Genomic DNA, 11807 nt, shown 5'->3' with positions numbered 1-11807 from the left:
TCTTTATCTATTTTTAATTGGTTCACCTTGTATCTTATTGTTCATGTTCAGTATTCAGAGCAAGTGAGAAAATAGAAGAGAAAAGAAGGAAAAAGAGACCTACTGAAAATCACAACTGCCAAGATCCCTCTATAACCTCTTGTCTAAATAAAACCATTCACAGTATTTTTTTTTTTTTTGTAAATAAAACTACTAAAAATCTTTATTTTTCACATAGTTTTATTTCATGAGATAATTGCTGATATTGTAAACTCATGCAAAAGAAAACCTTATGGTAAAGTTCATTTGGTGATGAGACACTTCAAGGGTCAGGGGTTAGGACCTCATCTGTTATATGTTTAACTTAAGGACACATGCTATAGACATAAACACTGGTATTTATCTCCATTTCAAAAGAGCTTCAAGTACATGCATGTTTCAATGAAATATCTTTTATAAACAATGATTTGTTATCTCTGTTGAAATAGCATCAGACTTAAATGTAAGGACACATGATATACTTTATCACCTCCTTTTCAGAAGAGTTCCAGATATATTTGTTGAGATGAATCGCAATATCCTGTTATAATGAAGGCAAACTTAAGGACATGCTCTAAACCTTATCAACAGCATGTACCTCCTTTTGAGAGGACTTCCAATCCATATATTTGATGATGAAGTTTTTTTATTAACAGTGAATTAGAAATGTTGATGTGTTTATCACGGCAGTCATTTTAAAGTTTTAATTATCATGAAAGTGCTAGTTTTATGGTATTTCAATATATTTTTTTACCATAGCAATCATGATAAATAACCTTCTTTTATGCTGGACAAATAAGGTGATATTACCAATGATATCCTAATTGGTGACTCTCTTTTCCCTAAACTTACTTTGTGACAAGGGTGGGAAACAGTGTTAGATAAAAACATTGATATTAATTTATCCTGTATCTGTATGGAAGACCATACCCACAACACCAAATGTAACAACTATGTTTTTTTTTTTTTTTTGAAAGTTTGGAAATTACAAGAAATTATCAATAATTCTAGATGAGAAGTTTCCTATGAAGGTTTTAAACACTGTTTATATATACAGTGAATGTTTTACACACAATGTAATTGTATAGGGAGATCACTCTTGAAGACCAATTGACATTCAAGGCCAACCTATTGAGCTTAAAGTTCTCATCAATAATAGGAACTCGCTGTATTTGTATTGAAGTCATTTTCATCTTGTTGATTTTCATATTTTTTTAAAACTTGCTTGGCTTTAAGACCATCATCTGCCAACTTTTTCTGTGAAAATACATCAGTTCTAAATTATATCATATGAAGGACCAAGTCAGTATCAGTTTGAAGGGAGTTACCGGAACTTGCCTTCGGTTTGCTCCTTTCCCAAATTGCAACTTTAATAAGTCCCTGATCTGGAGTTTACAGAGAAAATGTTGAGATTTCAGTTGCTCTTGCTAAGCATGAAGGAACCGACACAATCATTTCCCCTAGATCCACCCCAGTCTTTGATGACTTAGTTCATAACTGCAGATCATTTGAGATCCTTACCGTATGTGATATATATTGTATAACTTCATGCTATTTCAGGATTTGAGACTCATTCCAGGAAGTGATTACAAAACAGAAACCTTCAAATTCCTCACCTTTGATAATGATATGTAAACAGGCCCACCCCTGGACGTTGTCCAAGAGTCCTAAACTGGACACTACAGCCGTATCAATGTTATATATATCTCAACCAAAACTTTCAATTAGAGGGTTAATCTAATAAAGCATAAATGATAGAATATATTTGTTAGAAACATACTCTTTAGAATGAGCTTGTATTTGTTGTAATTACTTATCAACAGACTGAATATTAGTGCAGGCACTTTAAATCTAATTAATGTATTTCTTTAAATTTTTGGGTTTTTTTTCGGCTGGCAGTGTTGCTAAAAGTAGATTTCATTAAACAGGTACCAGAAGGTAAAGGATGAGAGGAAAGATTCAAATGTCTGGGACTTTAGTCATTTGTTGGTTCTTTCTATCCTGATCTCCACCCTCAGATAGATGCAATTTACTTTGTCTATACAGTCAAACTTCATTGTCTTAAAGTCAGCAGGACAATATTCCATTTAAGTAAATTCAAATATTAAGTGTGAAGTTTGGCTGTGACCAATGAAATACTTCAAATTAAACGGGGTGTTCAAGTTATTAGAGTCTGAGCTATATACACTATACTAATCATTTCCATTATGACTAGGGTTGGAGACCGGTTCTCCATATTCTCCTATTGTACGTTCTGTGTTGTATTCAAATGTTCTAGGTGAGTTCTCTCTCGTTTCCTGTTCTTCATGGCTATTTCTACTTTCTAATCCCTCATCTTCTTCTTCAGCATCATCATTATGATCATCTAGTTCATTATTAATGTGATGAGAATCTATCGTACCACGATTGGAGCATGGTAGAGAGTTCCGCGGATCATTCACAGTCAAATGACACGGATCATTGACCATTCGATTGGATCCGTGAACCGTTCGACTGGCTGTAGTACTTGTCAGTGCTGATGGGTCACGGTTCATCCAGCCAGCGAGATTAGCGAGGCTGTACTGTCTGTATCGGTCACAGTAGACATACTTGGCAAGAAGGTTTACATGTCGATCAAAACATATGTATAACAAGGGTTGAATAGTCCCCTGACTCCAGGCAATAAAACTGAATGCCTGGTAAACTTTAGGGGACACAGTGAAATGGACGTCCACAAGCATTAGCAGGAATAAAGGATACCAACACAGGATGAACGATATAGTACTCAGGATGAAGAGCCTTGCGCGATGACTGGACTCATTTATCATTGTCTGAACATTGCATACAGACGTCACAGGGTCATCCATTATTGTAATTGACGACCGCACCAACATGGAGACGCGATTGGTATGGTTCACCTGTATTTCCTTGTAAAGTTTACATATAAAATGTACAATACCAATTAAAGTTAAGGTTAGGATACCAATCCACATCATATTAGCTACATATCCAGTCTGTTTACCAAGAGGGAAGGCACAGCTTCCGATCTCGGGATGGAAATCAAAATAGCCACCGATTAGCGTTGGTCCCAGGTGAAGAATAATGCTAGCTATATACACTAAAAGTGTTCCAAACACAACACAACACAGCGATCCCTTGGAATTTCCACCGATGTTTACCTCGCCGAATGTATAGGCTTCCGTACACACCATCGCTAACATATTAAACACAGAAGCCGTTATAATCAAAACATAGGTGGCACCAAAAAAATTGCAGTCACTTTTCATCGGTTTTAGTTGTGTCACAAGATTATTGGCTATGGGAATGCAGTAGGCAGCCTTGAGGAAATCGAGAAACGATGCATGTATAAGGAAAGCACTAGTTAGTTTTCTCATTGATCTTCGCACAAATACGAAAATCACAACCAGCAGGTTCAACAGAAGTCCCACCACAGCTACGAAGTACAGATAATACGCCTCCTGGTGGTAAGTTTTTCTGACGTAAGCCGATTGATCCATGGCGTGGTTTTGGTCGGGTATGAGTGCAATTCGGTGAGCATACAATGGAAGGTTGGGATCATCTTGATCAGTAGAGTCTTTTTGTAGGATGTTCAAGAGCTCAATGTTTTTTACGGAAGGTTCGTTGTTAACCATCTTTGGTAAAAGATAATATTTTCCGATTGGAACTCTTTGACCTTCAGGGTTGCAATGGAAGTCTTCATACTAATCAATGATGGACATCTGAAACAAATGAAACATAAATATCAAATATCTATGTAGTTATGTCAACAATATACCTTAAACTATTCCTGCTTCGATGGTTGTCATCTCACACATAGTAGGAATGGACCTTAATAATGGGGAATATGTGTATTTTTATCTTAAGAAATGAAAACGTATGGGATCACAAGCCCGACCACGTGTGTTTTCTCCGGGTACTTTGGTTTCCTTCCAAGTAAGACCCCGCACTCCTCCATTCAGGCCAAGAAGTGTGATTAATAATAAACTTAAAGCAGGTCTCGAAATTGTTGTCAAATAAATAAAGATTATTTATCGTATGATACATTAAAACATTTTCTTAAAATAGGACACAGTAATAGAAATTAGATACAACACACAGTATTAGAAAAATAATTTTGTCTTTTCATGTGTGCTAACCTTAACCTTAAGTGAGGCAAAAATTTGTAGTACAAGTGTACACTCTTTTTTGGAACTAAATGAATTGGGTGTTTTTTTTTGTTATCTGACTTGGTTTTCCTATTGAACCATTGGCAACAACAACAGTGAAAACGTCATCATGTCACATAGCAAAGAGTGATGTTACTCTGTTTGTCATCAGGTCTTGTTTTAAGCTTCTACATATCCTTTATCAACAAGTCCCAGGGATGGAGGGCTTGGGGGTGATACCAGTTAAGTTTATTCAGATATGAATGTCTAACTTTGAAGGTAATTGAGGTCTGGAAAAAAAAAGCGTTGAAATTTTGAATGACTTCTCAAAAACAATATAGCACTGGATCATGATATGTAGCCTGCCTGTAGCAACATGAAATAAATGGCTACTTTAGTTTGTTTAAGTGAATGGCCTTGATACAGTTTCAAAGTCACATGGGTCAAAGACCCTGTCTTTGTATTTATTTTTGCAAGATACAGTAACAAATGAGTATCAAGTTTTGGTGAATTTGAAAGGTACAAGATTCTTATCTTCTCTTAATAGCAGCAGAAAAGCTGAGTGATACAGGCCTTTCAAGCCTTTTTTTGAGGAAATGAAAGACACCCTATGATATTTGTTTAGAGACAGAAATCATTGATAAGAAGGAAATTTAAGGAGGCTTGAGAAACAATATTTCTTGATCTTGATGAGATTACAATAAATCTCACTCTTAAGGATGGGATTCTTGAATGTCTAATCCTTTGTAGAGCCTCAGAATAAAACATCTTAGTAAATCATGGATAATTTCATTTATTATATACCATATAATTGGTACTTTTTACCAACCAAAATTTTGCAATTTTATTTTAAACAATCAAATCATATTTCAAAAAATTAATAATTTAAGTCTAATTTTAAAATGACTTCTAATACAATTGGGTCATATTATTTCGTGATCATGTTAACATACCATGACTTAGTGAAGAATATATCATCCCAGCAGTTATAAAAAGTTACAAGGTATATTCTCAGCAACACAACAAATATATTGTATGTACCTGAAAAAAGGCGTATAACATTACCTGGTAAAATCTATACACAGGTAAAACAATTATCATGGTAATTAACTTATATAGGTAAAGGAAATTTCAGGAATGTTACATGTGTTTTACTTTGTTAAGGGTGATTAACACCTGTTGTAGGCGTAAGGGCCATCTGGAAAAAATGTTACATCTAATTAGTAACTCATTTACTTCTGAAAAGTTTACAAGGAAATGCTCATCAGTAGCTTAAGACTTTGTATTTCATTAGTCTTTGTGCCATTTAACAGTACATAATGTATCTCCATCTGATGTAATGCAGAAAATTTACCTCCCTTATAAAAATATCTTAATACTCATTTGAAGGCCAGAGGATACATATTTATGACACTGGATCTCATAGTCATCTTTAAAATGCTCATTTAAAAGTTTGACTGATCGCCATTTTTTATGCAGTGCCTATCTCTGTTTCCTTATAAATTTGACTATCTAGAGATATCATGATATGTTGTATAATTGTACTTTTGTTACCAGTAGTTTGGTTAAAATATTTTAAGAGGAGTTATTGCCCTTGGTTTCACTTGATATTTAAACCTTGTTCTGAAATTTTTTCAGTCAGTCTCAGTCATGATCAGCTGCCATTTTTTCCTGTTCTTGGTGAAGAATTGTTTACAAAATTGTTGTTAGATGTGAGTTTAAAGAAAACCTACAGTTTAAAAACTAAGTATAATTTGTTGAAAACTCTACTTGTTAAAACGTTGTTTGCTTTCCTTCCAAACAGAAAAAAAATTGCAGATTTCAATATAATGAAGAGAAATTTCACAATATAAGCACAAGTCCCAATAATCCACACTGAAAGGTTGATAATGGCAAAACCAGGGCTCATATGAACTTTTATCTGTTACGTTGAGAAAGTAAGAGTTTCTAGCTACTGGCCTTACACACTGTATTTCGTCAGTATAACCATATCTATATTGTGTTCTCGATAAGTAGTTGGAGAGGATGCATTATTCAAAGTGCTAACTTAAATTGTAACTTGACAAGCGAATATGATAAATGTATCTGTATTGTAATAGGATTTTTTGTGAAAGCTCATTGATAGTTCTGACATGTAGAATCAACATTCCTATTTTCTGACTGGTGTGCATTGACAGCTTTCAGTGCTGCCTCACTGTAACGTTTGTTAAAGGAAAGAGAGATCACAACACTGCTGTTGCTCAAGTCCTTACTTATATAATTTAGAGAAAAATGATCTAGTCTTTTTGTCCTTGTCATTTTCTCCAAACATTAATTTACAGATATGTAGTAAAAAAGTGAGATAACAGTATCTGTCATCGCCATATAGTGTATTAGAAAGTTTCATAAACTATTTGCTTAAGCTGACATAGCATTGAAAGTCTGGGTCCTGGATAAGCTGTTTATAGCATAATCAATTTAATCACAACAAACATCTAAAGGACTTTGATCTAATTGTTCTACCACTGACTCTAGGGAATTGTGGGAAATGGCAATTGCATGGACATCCCTCTTGGAGCAAATAAGTGTGGTATGTTATCAACAAGTATATGGGGTTTTTTTTAAACAGTTTATTGATTTTGTTGTTTATATGTGAATGTTATGGATTCTATTTATCCAACTATTTGGAGAGGGGGGGGGGGATTCAAAGTTGTGGCTAAGGGCCTTGTTCTACAATGGTTTCATGTTCTCATGGTTTACTGTACATTGTAGCTTAATAAAACAATGCAAATTTCACCACATTCAAATTTTAATAAATCATTTTGAATTTTGATTTACAGATTTCAAATTGGTGATTTTACAACATTTGTTCCAGAAAAAAATGTACTAAAAATGAAATCTGCATTAAAGTGCATTTACCTATCTTCACAATTGCTACAATAAGAAAATAAGATGGTTGTTTAATACATATGTTTTACAAGACAATATAGAACACTGAATATACATGTTGTATCAGGTAATGCATCTTATTAATAGTTTAACACCTCACCCCCACCCCCCCACCCCCCCACCCCACCCCGAAAACAAAACAAAACAAACTTGCTATTGATTGTCAAATCTTAATCTGATCAGGATCACACCTGACAGGCTAAAATTCTGACTTAATTTAAAAGGTTGAATTACATTAACTTTATTATGCAGTTTCATTCTTTTACTGGAATAGCTCTCCTTTGTCATAACAAGACAGAAAAAAACAAATTCTTTGTATGAGTTATCATCTCATTTGTCTGAACAATTCTTGTCAATTTTGCAGAGAAACAAATCTTTCTTAAATCTATATTTCTCTTGGACCATAGTTTGTAATTACATGAACTCAAACACCATCTTATATTTTTAGGTTTCATTTAATCACTATATGTTAGTTGTATAGATCAATACAAACAATTAGAAAAAAAACGTTGTGGCTACCTTGTATTTTGTCACCTTGAAATTTGTTGGAATTATATCTTAATGGATACTTCTAAATTCTTTTTTTATCCCTACTTGTCTGTACTCTTTTCATGCATAGTTGTCACTACTTTAGTTTTTCCTTAGTTGTCCCAATTCTTTTTTGTCTTTAAGTTGTCACTATTCCATTTTGTCCTTAGTTGTCCATTTTTTTTGTCTTTAAGTTGTCACTATTCCATTTTGTCCTTAGTTGTCCCAATTCTTTTTTGTCATTAAATTGTCACTATTCCATTTTGTCCTTGTTTGTCTATAAGCCATAGAAAATGCAATTCAACCTATCATGAGATACATGTAGAACTACCAATCATGTTCTGAATTATAATACATATCCTGTTTTTATTTATTTCAATACTAAAAATCTTACATATGGCATTCTTGGGTTAATAGGATAATAAAGAGATTGAGTGTCTTTATAGAGATTGTAATACCAATCTCTTTTCTGAGAAGCCCTTAAGTGATGGTTATAGATTTTGTTGTCTGAGCATGGGTGATGGACCTGTCACAATGATGGACATTCATCACTCATCACTCTGTGTACTGATTCCTCAGACAGTTTGTGTTTCTCAGGAATCTGGGAAACCGCTGGTCTGTACTGTCCTGATTGTGTCCTTGGCAAGACACTTAACCCTAATAGCTGGATGGCATGTGACTGGCCTCCTGTATGTTGTTCAGTGAGGTTACCCTCGCTACTATAAGGAGACTCTGTCACAAAATGACTCTGACTGTTCTCAGGGTGATCAGCCCATCTAAACAAAGAAAAAAATGCTTCTGACAAGTAAATATGGTTGCAGTCTAGAAGCTGTTGTATTCCTCAGCCTCGGTATTTTACATAGGTCTCCTAATTATTGTCCTTTATGCTAGTTTCCAATGAAATATTCGGTACATGGTTTGGACTTCTGATTCCCAAGCATTTACATAACCAGTCATAACAGTGGAAGCAGTGATGCTTTTCTGTATGAAGCAAAGGTCAGGAAAATTAGCCAGATAAACAGCATTATACAGCCTAGAGTTGTGAAAAAAAATTCATTCGGTATGAAAAATGAATATTGGTGTTCAAGTTGATATATTAATTTCTTGTGTTTAGAACATGATTTCATGGATTGATTATTTAATATTTTGCTTTAATCTGGTAAAAAAGGAGAGGAGCTGTCAATAGAATAAGAATTATCATGTGACGATTGATTTATTGTAGACATTCAAAATCGTGAGTAAAGACAAGTGTGTATCCTCTTATTTGATGTCCTCACTTCACTAGCAATAAATTTGTTTCCTTAGGTCAAAGTTGAAGGTCAAATAGGAGAATACCATGGATGAGTTTGTATCCTTAGGTCAAAGTTGAAGGTCAAATAGGAGAATACCATGGATGAGTTTGTATCAAGGTCACCATTACCATCAATTACTGTACCAGTATATTGTATAGGAATGGAGACATAAAAATCTTACATATTTTTTTTGATAATGAAAATGATAAAAATTCTGTGCTAGAGTTGACATCATGGGCTGAGAACCAATTGAAAAAGATTGTAAAATTCTTTTATTATGTCCTAGTTCCTTGTCAATGTCATACAAACAGAACATCCCAATACAGTAAAGATTTTGAAATGAGGCTCCAGGGTTCAGAGGTCAACTGTGACACTTCAAAAACAATTACACAAGTCCAGGAATTAATGGAAATGAACTGCATATTTTAATGTCAACCAAGGTTGCTTGTTTAAAGCCAGAACAGCTGAAAAAAGGCTAAATCTATCAAATGACTTTTAGGGAATGATACAAGTCGCTGCTGATGTGTATTCTTATTTGGCAAGGAATGCTCTAGAGGTAAAAATGAACCCCCTCCTGACAACAAAACTTTAAGTGATCTGTGCTGGAAGCCCTGAATCTTACACCAATATCTACTTAGCCAGGAATAAAATAAAACATATCGGCATGCTCATCTCGAATTTTTAGTTAATTCCAGTCTTGTTCTGTTGTAATGATTCAATACAGCTCAAGTTGTTCGCACAATAAGGAATTCCAATTTCAATCACATATTGAAGATTTTGAAGGCTAACTTTTAATCTATGAAACTATTTCTATGGTAGGACATAAATGCTATGTTGGAATCGATTCACGAATTCAAATGTGTACAAATTTGCAAAATTTCAAAAATGATTTGATACATTATTGAATTTGTTATAAATAGAAGTTAATGAGATATTTTATCACAAACATCGCTAAGGACACCAGCCATTTAGTATTTCACATTTACTCTGAGACTGGTCTTTTCAGATACCCGGTTTTACGACTGAGTTTAAGTGTTAGAGGAAAGTGACTGTTAAGGACTTGTTCAAGTTTATACAATGCACAGAAACAGAACAAAAACATCATTCTGCCTCCATTTTTTGTAATTGTATTGAATAATCTTAACATCAGTCTTGAAGAACAATTTAAATTTCTGATCCAGCTGTGGTGTTGACATATCTAGCAATATGTTACTGGAGTCAATGCTCAGGGATTGCAATCTTTGCCAATAAATGTTTCATTAGAATTCAAATTCAAAAATCAATATTCCTCTAGGGGAAATGCAATGATATGCATGTGTCGGAAAAACGGAGAAAAAAATTACCAATGTAGAGTAACCTCAAATTACAAATAATCTATTCCACAGGATCCCGGTCTGGATATAGTCCCAAACTGGGAACTGAAGGAGGGGAGAGGAGGGGAAAGGGGTGGGGCTATACATCAGTTTGTATAGTGTCTGGGAGGGAGGGAGGGAGGTGACAGGGTGGTGACTGTAATATATAGGTTTGCATTGTGCTTGTGTGTCCTTCCATCCTTCTACATTTATCTTGTACAGGAACTATCTCTGATACTATACTTGTCATGTCATGGAACTTGATGTGGCATGAGTTCACCTAGCTGAGACTGTCTGTCATGTAAAAGAAAGGTCACTCTGACCTACATTTTGACCTTTGAGCTTTATCGGAGAAAAAAGTTTGTCCAGGCTCCATTTCCTATTCTGCTTGTCACTGGCATTTCATGCTTGGGACATGGGCTTACCTTTTTTCTAAGTGAAAAGGTGTATCATGTACCAAATGTATATCATTTTTACCTACATTTTGACCTTTGACCTATGTCAAAGAAAAGTTCAGATCTGCTCTGGAATTCTTTCCTTAGGGCATGGGTTCACTTTTCACTCTCATTGGGCCAATCAAACAATATGAATATTACTGATTCATTAACATTTACATCACAAAATGCATTTAGATAATGAAATAGAATAACAGAATGCATGGTGTCAATGTTTATGATTGAGTAGTAATACAGCACTGATAGTAATACAGCACTGATAGTAATACAGATAGTAATACAGAACTGATAGTAATACAGGACTGATAGTTATATAGCACTGATAGTAATACAGCACTGATAGTAATACAGATAGTAATACAGCACTGATAGTAATACAGGACTGATAGTTATACAGCACTGATAGTAATAAAGCACTGATAGTAATACAGCACTGATAGTAATACAGATAGTAATACAGCACTGATAGTAATACAGCACTGATAGTAATACAGGACTGATAGTAATACAGCACTGATAGTAATACAGATAGTAATACAGCACTGATAGTAATACAGGACTGATAGTTATACAGCACTGATAGTAATACAGGACTGATAGTAATACAGGACTGATAGTAATACAGCACTGATAGTAATACAGCACTGATAGTAATACAGGACTGATAGTAATACAGGACTGATAGTAATACAGCACTGATAGTAATACAGGACTGATAGTAATACAGCACTGATAGTAATACAGCACTGATAGTAATACAGGACTGATAGTAATACAGCACTGATAGTAATACAGGACTGATAGTAATACAGCACTGATAGTAATACAGATAGTAATACAGCACTGATAGTAATACAACACTGATAGTAATACAGCACTGATAGTAATACAGCACTGATGGTAATACAGGACTGATAGTATACAGCACTGATAGTAATACAGATAGTAATACAGCACTGATAGTAATACAACACTGATAGTAATACAACAATGATAGTAATACATCACTGATAGTAATACAACACTGATAGTAATACAGCACTGATAGTAATACAGCACTGATAGTAATACAGCACTAATAGTAATACA

General features: G+C 34.4%; 1 protein-coding gene across 1 annotated transcript in view; it reads right to left on the bottom strand.

Annotated features, from left to right (window-relative positions):
* Nucleotides 1–201: 201 nt before the first annotated feature.
* The window catches only part of LOC132554747 (protein trapped in endoderm-1-like), a 41254-nt gene continuing 29648 nt past the window's right edge, over nt 202–11807 (bottom strand). The window contains exon 2 of the mRNA XM_060219093.1: nt 202–3737. Within this exon, the coding sequence (XP_060075076.1) occupies nt 2211–3650 (1440 nt within the window). The 5' untranslated portion in view covers nt 3651–3737 and the 3' untranslated portion in view covers nt 202–2210. The remainder of the gene's footprint in view (nt 3738–11807) is intronic.

Source organism: Ylistrum balloti, unplaced genomic scaffold (assembly GCF_031769215.1).
Source record: "Ylistrum balloti isolate Yb309-2 unplaced genomic scaffold, AGI_CSIRO_Ybal_v1 Utg369566, whole genome shotgun sequence".
Classification (NCBI taxonomy): domain Eukaryota; kingdom Metazoa; phylum Mollusca; class Bivalvia; order Pectinida; family Pectinidae; genus Ylistrum; species Ylistrum balloti.
Note: the sequence above shows the minus strand (reverse complement) of the source record. Positions and strands in the feature narration are given on the sequence as shown.